Genomic DNA, 19,778 nt, shown 5'->3' on the forward strand with positions numbered 1-19,778 from the left:
TGCTTTACTTGAATATAGAATATACTACACAGCCTCCTAACAAGTACAAGTCAGACATTTTCAAAATCTAAATGTTTATTCAACTACAGAAAATGCTTAGTTTAGCAGTGAACAATCAAATGCAGAGGGAGGTCAGGAGAGGGGGAGGCAGATGAGGAAGAAAGGCAAGGAGAGGTCAGGGAAAGAGCGCATTGAGAACGAGGGCGGGAGGAGAGGGGCTTGTAGAAAAAGAGCAACCAATGGGATCGGGGGGAGGGCACCCTTCAAAGCATTATAACAGCGTCATCATTCTTTATTACAATCCACGATTATACCATTCTCTCTCTTTGATGCATTTAAAACAGTCCTACACTGCAAGAGGGGCAACATCAGTATGAAAATAAGCTTTAAAAATGCAGAAAAAAAAAACTAGCAAATGCATCTCAAGGCATCAATCGACCTCATAACGACTCATTCAAACATTTGCACCTTAGCAGAGGGTATATTCCAAAAGGCACCCTATTCCCTATATAGTGCATTACTTTTGACCAGAGCCTAAATGGGCTCGTCATAAATAGGGCACAAAATACGTAATAGGGTAACATTTGGGACACAGGCAGAGCTTCCGCTCCTTCATAATATACACAGTTCAAACAGAAGCTCCAAACACAAGTTCAGAGAGACAAGGCCAACTCTTTGGTACAGATATGTACAAGATAGGGGTTCAGATATGGGTTGTGCCTAAAATGGCACCCTGTTCCAACTATATAAAGAATAAGGAGTAATTTTTTTGGTAAATCTGTTCTGGAATCGAATACAGAATTCGGATTCTGATAATTTTTCTGAAACGGGAAAATTCTCACGCTCTTGTATCACACCATCTAGCAAAAAAAAGAGGCATTATTTTCTGAGGCAAACCTTATCTAAACACCACAGGAGAGGTATGAAACTAGCCAACAGATTCTGACCCTATGTTACGCTTGTTTACACTGAGCTGCACTGGGGTCAGAACACAATCATGGTTACATTAAGACACCACAGAGCCGCAGCGAGATATGGGCTGGACAACTTCTCAATGCAGGGATGGGATGTGCCCAATGATTTACAGTGCCTTGCGAAAGTATTCGGCCCCCTTGAACTTTGCGACCTTTTGCGACATTTCAGGCTTCAAACATAAATATATAAAACTGTATTTTTTTGTGAAGAATCAACAACAAGTGGGACACAATCATGAAGTGGAACAACATTTATTGGATATTTCAAACTTTTTTAACAAATCAAAAACTGAAAAATTGGGCGTGCAAAATTATTCAGCCCCTTTACTTTCAGTGCAGCAAACTCTCTCCAGAAGTTCAGTGAGGATCTCTGAATGATCCAATGTTGACCTAAATGACTAATGATGATAAATACAATCCACCTGTGTGTAATCAAGTCTCCGTATAAATGCACCTGCACTGTGATAGTCTCAGAGGTCCGTTAAAAGCGCAGAGCATCATGAAGAACAAGGAACACACCAGGCAGGTCCGAGATACTGTTGTGAAGAAGTTTAAAGCCGGATTTGGATACAAAAAGATTTCCCAAGCTTTAAACATCCCAAGGAGCACTGTGCAAGCGATACTATTGAAATGGAAGGAGTATCAGACCACTGCAAATCCACCAAGACCTGGCCGTCCCTCTAAACTTTCAGCTCATACAAGGAGAAGACTGATCAGAGATGCAGCCAAGAGGCCCATGATCACTCTGGATGAACTGCAGAGATCTACAGCTGAGGTGGGACACTCTGTCCATAGGACAACAATCAGTCGTATATTGCACAAATCTGGCCTTTATGGAAGAGTGGCAAGAAGAAAGCCATTTCTTAAAGATATCCATAAAAAGTGTTGTTTAAAGTTTGCCACAAGCCACCTGGGAGACACACCAAACATGTGGAAGAAGGTGCTCTGGTCAGATGAAACCAAAATGGAACTTTTTGGCAACAATGCAAAACGTTATGTTTGGCGTAAAAGCAACACAGCGCATCACCCTGAACACACTATCCCCACTGTCAAACATGGTGGTGGCAGCATCATGGTTTGGGCCTGCTTTTCTTCAGCAGGGACAGGGAAGATGGTTAAAATTGATGGGAAGATGGATGGAGCCAAATACAGGACCATTCTGGAAGAAAACCTGATGGAGTCTGCAAAAGACCTGAGACTGGGACGGAGATTTGTCTTCCAACAAGACAATGATCCAAAACATAAAGCAAAATCTACAATGGAATGGTTCAAAAATAAACATATCCAGGTGTTAGAATGGTCAAGTCAAAGTCCAGACCTGAATCCAATCGAGAATCTGTGGAAAGAACTGAAAACTGCTGTTCACAAATGCTCTCCATCCAACCTCACTGAGCTCGAGCTGTTTTGCAAGGAGGAATGGGAAAAAATGTTAGTCTCTCGATGTGCAAAACTGATAGAGACATACCCCAAGCGACTTACAGCTGTAATTGCAGCAAAAGGTGGCGCTACAAAGTATTAACTTAAGGGGGCTGAATAATTTTGCACGCCCAATTTTTCAGTTTTTGATTTGTTAAAAAAGTTTGAAATATCCAATAAATGTCGTTCCACTTCATGATTGTGTCCCACTTGTTGTTGATTCTTCACAAAAAATACAGTTTTATATCTTTATGTTTGCCATTTTGGAATGGCAGTGTCAGCCAATCAGCCTCTGTTGTTCAACGCGACGTGCCAGTCCATAATGGCTGCTGTGCCTACTAGCTCGGATGAGGAGGAAAAGGGCAGTTTGAATTGAATTACAATTTGGGTACAGTGGCACATCCCATCGCTGCATTGAGGGACGTTTTAGACAGTGCGCCGGCTCCGCGGTGTCTAAATCTAACCATGATTGCGTTCCGACCCCAGTGCAGCTTAGTGTAAACAAGCGTAACGGTAAGGTCAGAATCTGCTGGCTAGTTTGAAACATGGTTATTCAGTAGCATTGGTCTAGTCATGGTCTGTGGATCAATGCAGGTAACAGAAGGTAGTACATGAAACGCGGGATAGAGTATGATGGTACCATCTCCACACTGTGGTAAGTGCCATTCCAAAACGGCTGCTTGGAATGAGACAAGGAAGGATAGGACAGGGATGATGTCATAGAAGAGAAACAGAACAAGTTCCATTGCATTCAGTCAATTCCAGTTCAGGAGTACTTCATGGAGAATCCTTTGATTCTTTTGATTACTTTCTAGGTAGCTACTCTTCCCCACAATCCTACACACATTGTAAATATGCTTTGTTATTGAAGGAAAAGACTCAAACTAACCTCTATCAATACTGTATATAAAATAACAACCATTCGGATGTGCTAGTATAGTGGTACAGTGGGTGTTCTGTAGATATGATTGGATTGGTCTTGAAATTGTCCAGTGGAGGTCTGTGAGGTTTGATCTTAACTCTGAACATGCACATCTGTTAAACAAAGGAACAAAAACAAAAGAGAAACTCTGAATGAAACTTGTTAGAGGTGTAATCATTGGCACAGAGAAAAACAAGCGTAAATAAAGAAAAAGAGATCAGATACTCAAGTCATATCCAGTCAGTACCAAAAAGAAAAAGTAAAAGAGAAGAGACATAAATAGATATAGTGCTGCTGGATCGGGCTTCCTTGTGTTTATTTATCTGGAACCAGTGTTTTCTATGAAGGCCACCAGTAGGGCTTCAGTAGCCAGTCTAGCGTTGTTTGTGCGTGTGTTGAGCCACTAGGGAGGCAATGCAGGCATGGTGCTGGCAACGGCTTCCTCTTAGTGTGTATCTATATGTGTGTGTGTGTGTGTGTGAATGCTTGTGAGTACGTATGTATGTTTGTGTGTGTGTGTGTATGTACATATGTTCATGTATGTATGCATGTGTGTACTGTATGAGCTGCTTGTTGGCTGTAGTAGCGCTGTGGCTCCTCTAGGGGGTGATCCATGCGTGTCGGAGGCACTCTGCAGCCGTAGCTCTCTTCTCTGGTACCAGGTCCAACATTGGGAAAAGGAAGCTAGCGAAGGTAGCTGCCTCCTCTTTAGACCACTCATACTTCTCCACCAACACCTCCAACAGACCCCATGGCTTCAGCTTGGTAATGTGCCTCAGGTCACCTAGGCCCGGGGGGGGGGAGAAAGTTAACTACACACACATTCCCAAGACAGTTTAGTTTACATGTGAAAAAAACTCAACTAAACACACCAGCACTTTTAGACAAGGCTCAACTTGAACCTTTTCACACGTGAGTAACACATATCTCTAACGGTCGCCCCCAGCGTGAGTTGTTTTATGCAGACAATGTCAGAATGCACTCACTGTTCCAAAATGTGATTATTACGCAACAACAGTTAAACAAGACCGTTTCAACTTGTCAATTTCAAATGATTTTCTAACAGTCTAAATGTAGGTGTGTTCCGCCTCCTCATTAATTCACATAGAAGTAGCCCATTTCAGCATTGCGGACAATTTATGTTTGAGGCTTTACTGAGCCGGACAAACTGCTCTCTTCGAGGAGAGCCCAAGCACTTCACCAATGTTTCCGCAGATCAAGTATGCAGACATTTGCGCAGTCCTGCACGAATTGGCACATTCAGACTTTGGACATGTGTGCGTTCCTATCAAAGTAATTGCCTTATTTTCTGTATATCGTGTTGGCGTTTCAACTGTAGCATATGTATGAAACAATGTATTTACAGTTTTATTTGCGTTTTCAAGTACTGGTGAAAGATAATGCATTCCGATTATTGCATATTACATAATGGACACCTATGATGTGTGTAAAATACTTTTTGGAAGGTTGTACTGATTTTAATGAGACATTATACAGGATTACCAGGACAGCGGAGTCAATCACCACCTTCCGGAGACACCTGAAACCCCACCTCTTTCAGGAATACCTAGGATAGGATAAAGTAATCCTTCTAACCCCCCTTAAAAGATTTAGATGCACTATTGTAAAGTGGCTGTTCCACTGGATGTCTTAAGGTGAACGCACCAATTTGTAAGTCGCTCTGGATAAGAGCGTCTGCTAAATGACTTAAATGTAAATGTAAATTATACAATGCATTCTGGGTGTCACGTTAACGTCTGTCAGACCAAAGATGTTATAATGAGGTGAAGGGTAAAATTCCAGAAGTGAATGATCGTACACGACACACCCCCTTCAACATGCCTACCGCAAACGGACCAAACTCATCTTGTCTCCTCTTATCATCTTTGGTTGATGTGAAGAAAGAAAAGAACATGGCGGCGCGCACAAACTACCCGTCTTCGGATTACATTTGATTTCTAGAAAGTGTTTTACTCAAATATTTAGATCAATGATCAGCTCCCCCGTGATGAAATATATATAGCCATTAGCTAATTCATAGTGCTTTCTGACAGCCGATAGTTATCGAAATATGACCGCTTGTATTACGTCAGTTAGCGCTACGACTAATGTAGCCCACATTTCCCGATTTGGATGATTGTGTATGATGTCTCTACTCGTGTGAATGCCTGAACATTGCATCCAAAAATAAAACTTCACATTCAGGACATAATTTTCTAAGGACTTTGTTTGTGCAAAATGTTTGTGAGAAAACAGTGTGGCTAGCTTAAAATGCTGACTGTTGCGTCAATAGCAACTGGACGTTCTAAATAAGTGTTCTAATCACACCGGTTTGAGCGTACGCTGCAGGGAACACTGTAGAATGATCACACCCGTTTGTTGGTACGTGTGAAAAGGTTAAACCTGCCATGACACGCACACAAATGTGCACACACACTATGAAAACACACACACAGCAGAGGGATAAACTACAAAGCAGAATCAATGCGTTAGCCAGCTAACTTTGATAAACAACTAGAAATAACTATTGATTTTGTCTTTCATTAACAAAGCTAAACTCCGATATGTTTTTGTTTGTTGAGTTAATTTGACCATTTCCATTTCAAGCATACCCTTCTGAAATCCTGGTTGGTCGTACAACACTCTAGTGTGGCGTTTCCTTACCTTTCTTGGTGAAGAACTCCTTGGAGTATTTTCCGGCCAGGATCAGCTTCTTAGGAACTTTACCCAACAACTCAATGATCAAAGCTATGTGATCTACACAAGAGAAGATGACAAACAAATTAGACGGTGCCAATCATCATTTGCGATGAAGGTCTGCAGAATCCTCACAGACACGGCGGCAGGATCTACACAACAGGATGTGAGTGAGTGTGTCTTCAGGTCTAAAATATTGTAGATACTATAAAAAGGTACAATCTTGTGCCTTACAGGGAGGGGAACACACCTTCATCTCTAGAGTAGTCCTCCCCAGAGTGAGGCTCAAACAGGTAGTCTCCTGTAGCCAGCTCAAAAGCCTAGAAGGGACAGTCACATACACAGCACCAGATAAACATTTGGACACAACTACTCATTCAATGGTTTTTCTTTATTTTAAAAAAACTCTTTACTACATTGTAGAATAATAGTGAAGACATCAAACTGTGAAACAACACACATGGAATCATGTAGTAACCAAAAAGTGTTAAATCAAAATATATTTTATATTTGAGATTCTTCAATGTAGCCACCCTTTGCCTTGATGACAGCTTTGCACACTCTTGGCATTCTCTCAACCAGCTTCATGAGGTAGTCACCTGGACTTATTTTCCAACAGCCTTGAAGGAGTTCCCACATATGCTGAGCACTTGTTGGCTGCCTTTCCTTCACGCTGTGGTCCAACTCATCCCAAACCATCTCAATTTGGTTTCACAGAACACAGTAAGGACTCTGCATTTGAACCTTTTCACGCGTACCAACAAACGGGTGTGCTCATTCTACAGTGGTCCCTTACAGAACACAATAAGGACAGCGTGGCCAGCTCAAATGCTGACTGTTGCATCAATCGAAACCGGACGTTCCAAATAAGCGTTCGCTCCAGGGACCACTGTAGAATGAGCACACCTGTTTGTTGGTATGTGTGAAAAGGGTCAAATGCAGAGTTGTACCAGACAGGGGATAGACTGATGACTAGTAACCCCCACAACTTAATACAAATACATATCAGAGCACTGTCTGCTGGGCTAGTTATCTCAAGATTTTCTGAGGCTAGTTATACATTGACTAAATTGTTTCACATTCTTGCGGGACCTCCTTGGGAATCTAAACTATTTATTAAATGTGGTTGTACTTGTGAGATGTAACCCACATTTTTCTTTACATGACCAAGTCATCATACAGCCAGACGTGACCTGTGGTAGATGGTAAGGGCAGAGACGTTCCTTGCGTGTTCCTACTGACAGGAACACGGAGGCAGACAGGCGAGGCCATGTTTTGGGTTGATCTGACAAGCGCGAGGAGTGTGTGTGAGTGTCCTCTATCCTATCGCTACACACCATTGCGGCAGTGCTCCAGATATCAGCAGGCGTCCCGTAGCCGGCTCCCATCAGCACCTCCAGAGAACGGTACTGACGAGTTTGGATGTCGTCTGTAAAGTGCTTGTGCTGAGGAGGAGAGGATGGAGGGATAGAGGAGGGGGTAGAGAAAGAGAGAAAGAAATAGAGGGAGAGAAAGAGAGTGGGATAGATGGAGAGAGAAAGAGAAGGCATCACTGATCTGACATGACTCGTATTGGTGTAAGCCTTTTAAGTCAAATAAAATTTTATTGGTCACATCACATGGTTAGCAGAGGTTATTGCGAGTGTAGCGAAATGCTTGTGCTTCTAGTTCCGACAGCGCAGCAGTATCTAAAATAGACTGTAGTAAAACCCTTGCTGTCTGTGGCATCTGGTCATATTTATTTAATAATCTGGTCATTTCGAGTCGACAGGATGAGAAGTGGGTCTTCCACAACATCCGGCCCTGATTAACGATCAAGCTAGCGAGCAAGGAAGGATGATTTGGGCCCCATTGTTTTTACAAAAATTGAAAAATGGCTGTACTATACTCACCACCCAGCAGGCATTCCCCAGGTCAGCTATTTTGATCTGGATCTTGTCTGCATTGAGAGGTTCCAGAGGGTTGACCAACAGACTGCCTGCTGCTATTTTATCTAAAAAGAGAGAAGAGGGTGGAAAGTGGAGAGAGAAAAAGGAGAGGAACAAAACAATATTTATCTACAATGTGAGCGTTGTGTGATGCCGCACCATCCGGAAAAAGTCGGTTCTGCTGAGTCAACTGGAAAATACGATGGAAAAGATTGAAAGAGAAGTACTGAGGTGGTGATATTATAAAGAGCCCTCAGAACGATGACAGAGAGTAGAGAAAGAGAGACATTACAGCTATTGACACTTACAAATAACACTAACGCCATCAACGCGAGTGTCTTCAGTGAGGTGAACCGTTCAGAACATTGCAACCAGAAATGTGAGGAATAGAGCTGAAATGATACTTGAATCTACATTTCAAAGAGACATGTCTGAACTCTGTGATCTTTATTCTATCCAAATATTATTTTAGGTTTCCCCTCCTGATGAAGTGTGCAGCAAAGTGCCACCTCTCCCCCTCCACTAACCGTTCCTCTCGCCCTCCTCCTCTTCATCCTCTCTTCCAGGCACCACATCAGTCTCCATCTCCTCGTCTTTTCTCTCCTCCTCATCCTTCTCTGGTCGTTTACACTGCTCCGTCTTGCCCTCCTTTCCTCTCCCTTCTTTATCGTGTGTTCCGGAGTCGCTGGGCACTCTGCCGTTGCATTCTGGGTAAACTGCGTTGGCCGGCGAGTCCTGTCCCTGTGTACTGGCGTTGTTGGGGGCTACGGCGTCAAGTTTGTTGGCTTTCTGTTGGTCCTCCTCTTCTTCTTCGCTGGTCCTCTGTACCTCATGGCTCTCCGAGAGGGCGTGGCCATTGCAGTTCACCTCCATCCTGCTCTCCTCCTCCGTTTTATCTGGAGCTGGGTCTAGGGGACAGAGGTTAAGTGATAGGACAGTCAGTCACATAACTATATGTGAACACACCACTGATCAGCAACCCTGGTCCAATGACATTTGGTCCAAATATTGTTTGAAATCCACTACATGGCAGCCGGGCTGCCAAAAATCACTGTTCTACAAATCACCTTGCATGCCATAACACTACTTCCTATGTAATCAAGATTAGCGATTCTGCGCCTCCAATTGAACTCCCCAAACACGTGCTTTGCCTTTCAGTTTCTTTTAAAAAGGTGAACAGGAACAGAATCTAATGGTGGTCCATAATTTAACACAGGATCATTTTAAATTAAATGTGTTCTGTAAAACCATGGTGTTTACCTGCTGTGACACCATTAGCAATGTCCTGTAGCGTGTCGGAGGTTGGCAGGGGGGCTTCTGTGGTTATCCCTTCAGTCTCCTCTTCCCCCTCCTCCTCTCCTCCCTCCGGCGCTCCCTCCATCTCCTGAATCCTCTTCTCTAACATCTCTGCCTGCTTCCGCTGTTTCTTCTTCATCTTCTTCTTCTTGTTCTTTGACATCTTCGCCATCTGAGGGGAGGGGTAAGGAGAGGGGCATGAAGGGAGGAGTGAAGGGAAGAGAGTTCAAGACTTAGACTACCATACAATTTGTAGAACTGCTTTTCCATTGATAGGTGTGAACAGAGAGACACCCACTCCCATGCATTACCTGGTAGCAGCAACCACACTCAATAAAAACATCATGCTTTTATAAATAACACATAAAAACAGAGACTTACTGGTTTGGGCGCAGGGGCTGTGCTCACTAGGCAGAAAGAAGAGAAAGAGAACATTCGACTGTCATATCCTCAGCTAGATAATGACTAAACCAGCATAGGATTATGTCAAATCTGCCTCAGTAATTAGCATACAGTACCAGTAGCATGGTGTCTGTGTGTATTGTATTGTCCCTAGAATTTCTAAGCAAACAGCCGGAGGCAGGGCTTTCTCCTATAGATCTCAATTTTTATGGAATGGTCGGCAGACCATTGTATCCATGTGAGAGACGCAGACTCTGGCTCAACCTTTCAGTCTTTACTGAAGACTCGTCTTTTCAGTAGGTCCTACAATTGCGTGTTGTCTGGCACAAATCAAATCAAATGTTATTTGTCACATGCGCCGAATACAACAGGTAGACCTTAGAGTGAAATGCTTACTCACAAGCCCTTAACCAACAGTGCAGTTAAAATAATAATAATCTACCGAAAAAAAAGAAACAAATAATTAAAGAGCAGCAGTAAAATAACAATAGCGAGGCTATATACAGGGGGTTACCGGTACAGAGTCAATGTGCGGGGGCACCGTTTAGTCCGGGTAAGATGTACATGTAGGTAGAATTATTAAGGTGACTATACATAGATAACAGAACAGCAGCAGCATGGGGGGGAGGCAATAAAAATAGACTGCGTAGCCATTTGATTAGAGGTTCAGGAATCTTATGGCTTGTGGCTTGGGGGTAGAAGCTGTTTAGAAACCTTATGGACCTAGACTTGGCGCTCCGGTACCACTTGCTGTGCGGTAGCAGAGAGAACAGTCTATGACAAGGGTGGCTGGAGTCCTTGACAATTTTTAGGGCCTTCCTCTGACACCGCCTAGTATAGAGGTCCTGGATGGCAGGAAGCTTGGCCCCGGTGATGTACTGGTCCGTACACACTACCCTCTGTGGTGCCTTGCGGTTAGAGGCCAAGCAGTTGCCATACCAAGCAGTGATGCAACCAGATGCTCTCGATGGTGCAGCTGTAGAAATCTGAGGATCTGAGGACCATGCCAAATCTTTTCAGCCTCCTGAAGGGGAATAGGTTTTGTCGTGCCCTCTTCCTGACTGTCTTGATGTGCTTGGATCATGTTCGTTTTTTGGGGGATGTGGACTCCAAGGAACTTGGAAGCTCTCAACCTGCTCCACCACAGCCCTGTCGATGAGAACGGGGGAGTGCTCGGTCCTGCTTTTCCTGTAGTCCACAATCATCTCCTTTGTCTTGATCACATTGAGGGAGAGGTTGTTGTCCTGGCACCTCACGGTCAGGTCTCTGACCTCCTCCCTATAGGCTGTCTCATCGTTGTCGGTGAACAGGCCTAACACGGTTGTGTCTTCGGCATACTTAATGTTGTTGGAGTCATGCCTGGCCGTGCAGTCATGACTGAACAGGGAGTACAGGAGGGGATTGAGCACGCACCCCTGAGGGGCCCCCGTGTTGGATGTGTGGTTACCTACCCTTACCACCTGGGGGTGGCCTGTCAGGAAGTCCAGGATCCAGTTGCAGAGGGAGGTGTTTAGTCCCAGGGTCCTTAGCTTAGTGATGACCTTTGAGGGCACTATGGTGTTGAACGTTAAGCAGTAGTCAATGGACACATTCTCACATAGGTGTTCCTTTTATCCAGGTGGGAAAGGGCAATGTGGGGTGCAATAGAGATGGCACCATCTGTGGATCTGTTGGGGTGGTATGCAAATTGGAGTGAGTCTAGGGTTTCTGGGATAATGATGTTGATGTGCCATGGACCAACCTTTCAAAGCACTTCATGGCTATAGATGTGAGTGCTACGGGTCGGTAGTCATTTAAGCAAGTTACCTTAGTGTTCTTGGGCACAGGGACTATGGTGGTCTGCTTGAAACATGTTTGTAATACAGACTCAGACAGGGAAAGGTTGAAAATGTCAGTGAAGTTCGTCAGTGTATGCTCGGAGTTACACGTCCTGGTAAACCGTCTGGCTCAGAGGCCTTCTGATTGTTGACTTGCTTAAAGGTCTTACTCACATCGGCTGCGGAGAGCGTGATCACACAGTCATCCAGAACAGCTTAAGCTCTCATGCATGCTTCAGTGTTGCTAGCCTCGAAGCGAGCATAGAAGTAATTTAGCTTGTCTGGTATGCTCGAGTCACTGAGCATCTCTCGGCTGTGCTTCCCTTTGTAGTCTGTAATGGTTTGCAAGTTCTGCCACATCTGATGAGCATCGGAGCCGGTGTATTATGATTCGATCTTAGTCCTGTTTGATGGTTCGTTGGAGGGCATAGCATGATTTATGATAAGCTTCCGAAAGTCGCGCTCTTTGAAAGCGGCAGCTCTTCCCTTTAGCTCAGTGCAGATGTTGCATGTAATCCATGGCTTCTGGTTGGGGTATGTACTTACAGTCACTGTGGGGACGACGTCATCGATGCACTTATTGATGTACTCCTCAATGCCATCGGAAGAATCTCGGAACATATTCCAGTCTGTGCAGGCAAAACAGTCCTGTAGCTTAGCATCTGCTTCATCTGACCACATCACTGGTGCTTCCGGCTTTAGTTTTTGTTTGTAATCAGGAATCAGGATAGAATTGTCATCAGGTTTGCCAAATGGAGGGCGAGGGAGGGCTTTGTACACGTCTCTGTGTGTGGAGTAAAGGTGGTCTAGAGTTTGTTTCCCTCTGGTCACACATTTAACATGCAGGTAGAAATGAGGTAAAACGGATTTAAGCTTGCCTGCATTAAAGTCCCCGGCCACTAGGAGCGCTGCCTCTGGATGAGCGTTTTCCTGTTTGCTTATGACCGTATACAGCTCAGAGTGTGGTGTTAGTGCCAGCATCGGGGTTGTGGTGGTAAATAGACAGCTACGACGAATATAAACTCTCTTGGTAGATAGTGTGGTCTTACAGCTTGTCATGAGATACTCTACCTCAGGCAAGCAAAACCTTGAGACATCCTTAGATATCGTGCACCAGTTTTTTACAGATACACATAGACCGACACCCCTTGTCTTACCAGAGGGCCAGCTGTATGTTATTCATGTCGTCGTTCAGCCACGACTCGGTGAAACATAAGATATTACAGCATTTATTGTCCCATTGGTAGGATACACGTGCTTGTAGTTTGTCCACTTTATTATCCAGTGATTGCCATCGGTACTATTGGCCAACGTACAAAGGCAGAATAGCCACTCATCGACGGATCCTTACAAGGCACCTTGATCTCCTTCGCGATATCTCCTTCTTTCTCCTGCGAATGAAGGGGATGAGGGACTCGTCGGGTGTCTGGAGTAAATCCCTCTCGTCCGACTCATTACAGAAAAAGTCTTCATCCAGTTCAAGGTGAGTAATCGCTGTTCTGATGTCCAGAAGCGGTTTTCGGGTCTTAACCTCTTCAACCTATGGGGGCGCTATTTCATTATTGGATTTTAAAAAACGTGCCGGTTTTAAGCTCAATATTTTGTCACAAAAAGATGCTCGACTATGCATATAATTGACAGCTTTGGAAAGAAAACACTATGACGTTTCCAAAACTGCAAAGATATTATCTGTGCTTGCCCCAGAACTGATGCTACAGGCAAAACCAAGATGAAACTTCAAACAGGAAACGAGCAGGATTTTTGACGCTCTGTTTTTCATTGTCTCCTTATATGGCTGTGAAAGTGCCACGAACTAGCCTGCCCTTTCTATCGTTTCTCCAAGTTGTCTGCAGCATTGTGACGTATTTGTAGGCATATCATTGGAAGATTGGCCATAAGAGACTACATTTACCGCGTGTCCGCCCGGTGTCCTTTGTTGAAATTGTTGCGTAATCTCCAAGCTGCTCGCATTCATCCATGCATCTCCAGGTTCTCCTTTACCCAAATCCAGATAGCAGATGTTCTGAAAGAGCTGCAAAACCTGGACCCGTACAAATCAGCTGGGTTTGACAATCTGGACCCTGTATTTCTGAAACTATCCGCCGCCATTGTCGCAACCCCTATTACCAGCCTGTTCAACCTCTCTTTCATATCGTCTGAGATCCCCAAGGATTGGAAAGCTGCCGCAGTCATCCCCCTCTTCAAAGGGGGAGACACCCTGGACCCAAACTGTTACAGACCTATATCCATCCTGCCCTGCCTATCTAAGGTATTCGAAAGCCAAGTCAACAAACAGGTCACTGACCATGTCGAATCCCACCGTACCTTCTCCACTGTGCAATCTGGTTTCTGAGCCGGTCACGGGTGCACCTCAGCCACGCTCAAGGTACTAAACGATATCATAACCGCCATCGATAAAAGACTGTGCAGCAGTCTTCATCGACCTTGCCAAGGCTTTCGACTCTGTCAATCACCATATTCTTATCGGCAGACTCAGTAGCCTCGGTTTTTCGGATGACTGCCTTACCTGTTTCACCAATTACTTTGCAGACAGAGTTCAGTGTGTCAAATCGGAGGGCATGCTGTCCGGTCCTCTGGCAGTCTCTATGGGGGTGCCACAGGGTTCAATTCTCGGGCCGACTCTTTTCTCTGTATATACAAATGATGTTGCTCTTGCTGCGGGCGATTCCCTGATCCACCTCTACGCAGACGACACCATTCTATATACTTCCGGCCCGTCCTTGGACACTGCTATCTAACCTCCAAACGAGCTTCAATGCCATACAACACTCCTTCCGTGGCCTCCAACTGCTCTTAAACGCTAGTAAAACCAAATGCATGCTTTTCAACCGTTCGCTGCCTGCACCCGCACGCCTGACCAGCATCACCACCCTGGATGGTTCCGACCTTGAATATGTGGACATCTATAAGTACCTAGGTGTCTGGCTAGACTGTAAACTCTCCTTCCAGACTCATATCAAACATCTCCAATCGAAAATCAAATCAAGAGTCGGCTTTCTATTCCGCAACAAAGCCTCCTTCACTCACGCCGCCAAACTTACCCTAGTAAAACTGACTATCCTACCGATCCTCGACTTCGGCGATGTCATCTACAAAATTGCTTCCAACACTCTACTCAGCAAACTGGATGCAGTTTATCACAGTGCCATCCGTTTTGTCACTAAAGCACCTTATACCACCCACCACTGCGACTTGTATGCTCTAGTCGGCTGGCCCTCGCTACATATTCGTCGCCAGACCCACTGGCTCCAGGTCATCTACAAGTCCATGATAGGTAAAGCTCCGCCTTATCTCAGTTCACTGGTCACGATGGCAACACCCATCCGTAGCACGCGCTCCAGCAGGTGTATCTCACTGATCATCCCTAAAGCCAACACTTCATTTGGCCGCCTTTCGTTCCAGTTCTCTGCTGCCTGTGACTGGAACGAATTGCAAAAATCGCTGAAGTTGGAGACTTTTATCTCCCTCACCAACTTCAAACATCTGCTATCTGAGCAGCTAACCGATCGCTGCAGCTGTACATAGTCTATTGGTAAATAGCCCACCCATTTTCACCTACCTCATCCCCATACTGTTTTTATTTATTTACTTTTGCACACCAATATCTCTACCTGTACATGACCATCTGATCATTTATCACTCCAGTGTTAATCTGCAAAATTGTAATTATTCGCCTACCTCCTCATGCCTTTTGCACACAATGTATATAGACTCCCCTTTTTTTCTACTGTTTTATTGACTTGTTAATTGTTTATTCCATGTGTAACTCTGTGTTGTCTGTTCACACTGCTATGCTTTATCTTGGCCAGGTCGCAGTTGCAAATGAGAACTTGTTCTCAACTAGCCTACCTGGTTAAATAAAGGTGAAATAAAAAAATAAAAAATGTGATTGAGACAGAGAGGAGACTTCCAGGAATGATATATCATGAAGAGATATGTGAAAAACATCTTGAGGATTGATTCTAAACAACGTTTACCATGTTTCAGTCGATATTATGGAGTTAATGTGGAAGAAAGTTTGGCGTTTGGATGAATTAATTTTCGGGTTTTTTTGGTAGCCAAACATGACGCAGAAAACGGACCGATTTCTCCTGCACAAATAATCTTTCAGGAAAAACTGAACATTTGCTATCTAACTGAGAGTCTCCTCATTGAAAACATCCGAAGTTCTTCAAAGGTAAATTATTTTATTTGAATGGTTTTCTGGTTTTTGTGAAAATGTTGCCTGCTAACGCTAAATGCTAATGCTAGCTATCGATACTATTACACAAATGCTTGTTTTGCTATGGTTGAGAAGCATATTTTTGAAAATCTGAGATGACAGTGTTGTTAACAAAAGGCTAAGCTTGAGAGCTAGCATATTTATTTCATTTCATTTGCGATTTTCATGAATAGTTAACGTTGCGTTATGGTAATAGCTTGAGGCTGTAGTCACGATCCCGGATCCGGGATGGCTCGACGCAAGAAGTTAACCTCTTCAACCTATGGGGGCGCTATGTCATTATTGGATAAAAAAACGTGCCCGTTTTAAGCGCAATATTTTGTCACGAAAAGATGCTCGACTATGCATATAATTGGCAGCTTTGGAAAGAAAACACTCTGACGTTTCCAGAACAGCAAAGATATTATCTGTGAGTGCCACAGAACTCATGCTACAGGCGAAACCAAGATGAAACCTCAAACAGGAAATGAGCAGAATTTTTGAGGCTCTGTTTTCCATCGTCTCCTTATATGGCTGTGAATGTGCCATGAACGAGCATAAGCTCTCTGCAGTTCGTCCAAGATGTCTGCAGCATTGTGACGTATTTGTAGGCATATCATTGGAAGATTGGCCATAAGAGACTACATTTGCCAGGGGTCCAGCCGGTGTCCTTTGTCTAAATTGGTGCGTAAACTTCAGCTGCAGGCATTTTCCCATGGGATTCAGAGGGGAAAGCACACTTCCACGAACGATATATCATCGAAGAGATATGTGAAAAACACGTTGAGGATTGATTCGTGAAAATGTTGCCTGCTGAATGCTAACGCTAAATGCTAATGCTAAATGCTAATGCTAGCTATCAATACTGTTACACAAATGCTAGTTTTGCTATGGTTGAGAAGCATATTTTTTAAAATCTGAGATGACAGTGTTGTTAACCTCTTGCCTCTAGTTGGGACGCTTGCGTCCCAACTAGAGCTCTGGAAATGCAAATGTGCTAAGCTAAATGCTAATAGTATTAGTTAAAACTCAAAAGTTCATTAAAATACACATGCAGGGTATCAAATTAAAGCTACACTCGTTGTGAATCCAGGCAACAAGTCAGATTTTTAAAATGCTTTTCGGCGACAGCATGAGAAGCTATTATCTGATAGCATGCACCAATACACTACAACAGAAAAGCACAGCAGGGGACGTAAACAAAATAATTAGCATTTCGGCGTTACACAAACCACACAAAACAGTCATTACCTTTCACCATCTTCTTTGTTGGCACTCCTAGATGTCCCATAAACACTATTGGGTCTTTATTTCGATTAAATCGGGCCATATAAAGCCAAGATATCGTTATATGTAGACTGTGTGATAAACGAAAAAAACAGCGATTTCACAACGTAACGTCATTTTTTTAAATTCAAAAAGTAGACGATAAACTTTCACAAAACACTTCGAAATACGTTTGTAATGCTACTTTAGGTATTAGTAAACGTTAATAAGCGATAAAAATCATCCATAGGCGATGTAAATATCATTAGCTGTCGTCTTGGAAAAAAGTTCAGGAGAGAGCTCTTCCGGAATGATCTGGGCGGAGACCGGAGGTAAGTCGTGCCCCTCTTTCGGTTCAACCAAGAATCAAAGAGGATTCAATTCACAAGACTCTAGACAACATGGGGATGCTGTGGGAGTTGAATGCTCGGTCTTATCTAATTCGGCTCACTGTTAACAATTGCTTGAAGTGGCGCAAGGATATTTATTTCCATTTTCTGTGATCAGGTTTTCCTGCGCTTTCCGATGTAACGCACGTTATGTAATAGCCACAGTCGTGATTTAACCAGTTTTAAAAACGTCCGAGGGTTTCCTATCCACACATTCTAACCATATGAACGTACTATATTCCTGGCATGAGTAGCAGGGCGCTGAAATGTTGCGCGATTTTTAACAAAATGTTCAAAAAAGTAGAGGGTAGGAGCAACAGGTTAACAAAAGGCTAAGCTTGAGAGCTAGCATATTGATTTCATTTCATTTGCGATTTTCATGAATAGTTAACGTTGCGTTATGGTAATGAGCTTGAGGCTGTATTCACGATCCCGGATCCGGGATGGCTCGCCGCAAGAAGTTAAGAGACAGTAGCAGCAACATTATGTACAAAATAAGTTACAAAAAATGCAACAAAAAAACTAAACAAAATAGCACGGTTGGTTAAGAGCCCATAAAAGGGCAGCCATCCCCTCTAGCGCCATTACTATCGCCCAGGGGTGCGAAGGTGAACAGCAAGGCACTGGAGTGAAGAACCACCAATGCTGTCGCTGCCTGGCCAGCTTCCCTCTCCACTAGGATTCTCTGCCTCTGACCCTATTATGTGGGCTGAGTCACTGTCTTACTAGTGCTCTCCCATGGGCATTAATATTGACTTGGTGCCACCTTTGCTGCTATAACAGCCTCCAATCTTCTGGGAAACTTTACACTAGATATTGGAATATTCCTGCGGGGACTCCCTTCCATTCAGCCACAAGAGCGTTATTGAGGTCGGGTACTGATGTTGGGCAATTAGGCCTGGCTCGCAGTCGGTGTTCCAATTGGTCCCAGTGGTGTTCGATGTGTTGAGCCCAGGTTGAAAGTCACTGAGCTCTTCAGTTAGGCCATTCTAATGCCAATGTTTGTCTATGGAGATCGCATGGCTGTGTGCTTGATATTATACACCTGTCAACAGTGGGTGTGGCTGAAATAGCCGAATCCACTCATTTGAAGGGGTATCCACATACTTTTGTATATAGTGTTAATGTTTGTTTTTGACTTTGTTATACATTTGTTATAGTATTTGTTATACTTTGTTATACATTTGAGGATCCACATGTCAGCAACTCCATTGTAAATCCAGCGCATATTGAATGTTGAGAATGCCGAAAGGCCAGTCTTTTGCAGTGGAATGTTAGCTAAAGAGACTGGTACTCAGACTAGAAGGCAGTCGGGAGGAGTCAAGATCTAGTGGTGGGACCATTCTAGCCAAGGAGAGGGCAGACTCGTGTGTGTGTGAACAGGTACAACTCCCGATATACAGTGCATTCGGAAAGTATTCAGACCCCTTGACTTTTTCCACATTGTGTTACATTACAGCCTTGTTCTAAAATGGATTAAATATTGTTTTTCCCCACAGCAATCTACACACAATACACCATAATGACAAAGCGAAAACAGGTTTTTAGAATTTTTACAAATGTATTTTAGATTAAAAAAACATAGCTTATTTACATAAGTACTCAGACCCTTTGCTATGAGACCCGAAATAGAGCTCAGGTGCATCCAACTTCAATTGGTAATCCTTTTAGATGTTTCTACAACTTGGAGTCCACCTGTGGTAAATTCAATTGATTGTTTTCTACTCCGCTAGCCAGCACCTCGCCTAAATAGCTGTGCGTTTCTTTTTCTTCTAAATTCAATTGATTTGACATGATTTGGTAAGGCACACACCTGTCTATATAAGGTCACACAGTTGACAGTGCACGTCAGAGCAAAAACCAAGCCATGAGGTCGAAGGAATTGTCCGTAGAGCTCCGAGACAGGATTGTGTCGAGGCACAGATCTGGGGAAGGGTACCAAAGAATTTCTGCAGCATTGAAGGTACTCAAGAACACCGTGGCCTCCATCATTCCTAAATGGAAGAAGTTTGGAACCACCAAGACTCTTCCTAGAGCTGGGCACCCGGCCAAACTGAGCAATCGGGGGAGAAGGGCCTTGGTCAGAGAGGTGACCAAGAACCCAATGGTCACTCTGACAGAGCTCTAAAGTTCCGCTGTGGAGATGGGAGAACCTTCCAGATGGACAACCATCGTTTCAGTACTCCACCAATCAGGCTTTTATGGTAGATTGTGGCCAGATGGAAGCCACTCCTTAGTTAAAGGCACATGACAGCCCGCTTGGAGTTTGCCAAAAGGAAACAAGATTCTCTGGTCTGATAAAACCAAGATCAAACTCTTTGGCCTGAATGCCAAGCGACACATCTGGAGGAAACCTGGTACCATCCCTACAGTGAAGCATGGTGTTGGCAGCATCATACTGTGGGGATGTTTTTCAGCTGCAGATTGCTTATGTAAATAAGTTATCTGC

At 43.9% G+C, this 19,778-nt stretch overlaps 1 protein-coding gene across 2 annotated transcripts in view; it reads right to left on the bottom strand.

The window, feature by feature from the left end:
- Positions 1 to 57: 57 nt before the first annotated feature.
- The window catches only part of LOC115135535 (SRSF protein kinase 1-like), a 56,942-nt gene continuing 37,221 nt past the window's right edge, over positions 58 to 19,778 (bottom strand). For both annotated transcript variants that reach the window (XM_029670319.2, XM_029670328.2), the window contains 8 exons: positions 9,615 to 9,640; positions 9,198 to 9,405; positions 8,465 to 8,845; positions 7,902 to 8,002; positions 7,347 to 7,454; positions 6,260 to 6,329; positions 5,977 to 6,069; positions 58 to 4,096 (listed from right to left, as the gene is read on the bottom strand). In XM_029670319.2, the coding sequence (XP_029526179.2) occupies positions 3,912 to 4,096; positions 5,977 to 6,069; positions 6,260 to 6,329; positions 7,347 to 7,454; positions 7,902 to 8,002; positions 8,465 to 8,845; positions 9,198 to 9,405; positions 9,615 to 9,640 (1,172 nt within the window). In that variant the 3' untranslated portion in view covers positions 58 to 3,911. The remainder of the gene's footprint in view (positions 4,097 to 5,976; positions 6,070 to 6,259; positions 6,330 to 7,346; positions 7,455 to 7,901; positions 8,003 to 8,464; positions 8,846 to 9,197; positions 9,406 to 9,614; positions 9,641 to 19,778) is intronic.

Source organism: Oncorhynchus nerka, linkage group LG2 (genome assembly GCF_034236695.1).
Source record: "Oncorhynchus nerka isolate Pitt River linkage group LG2, Oner_Uvic_2.0, whole genome shotgun sequence".
NCBI classification, from domain to species: domain Eukaryota; kingdom Metazoa; phylum Chordata; class Actinopteri; order Salmoniformes; family Salmonidae; genus Oncorhynchus; species Oncorhynchus nerka.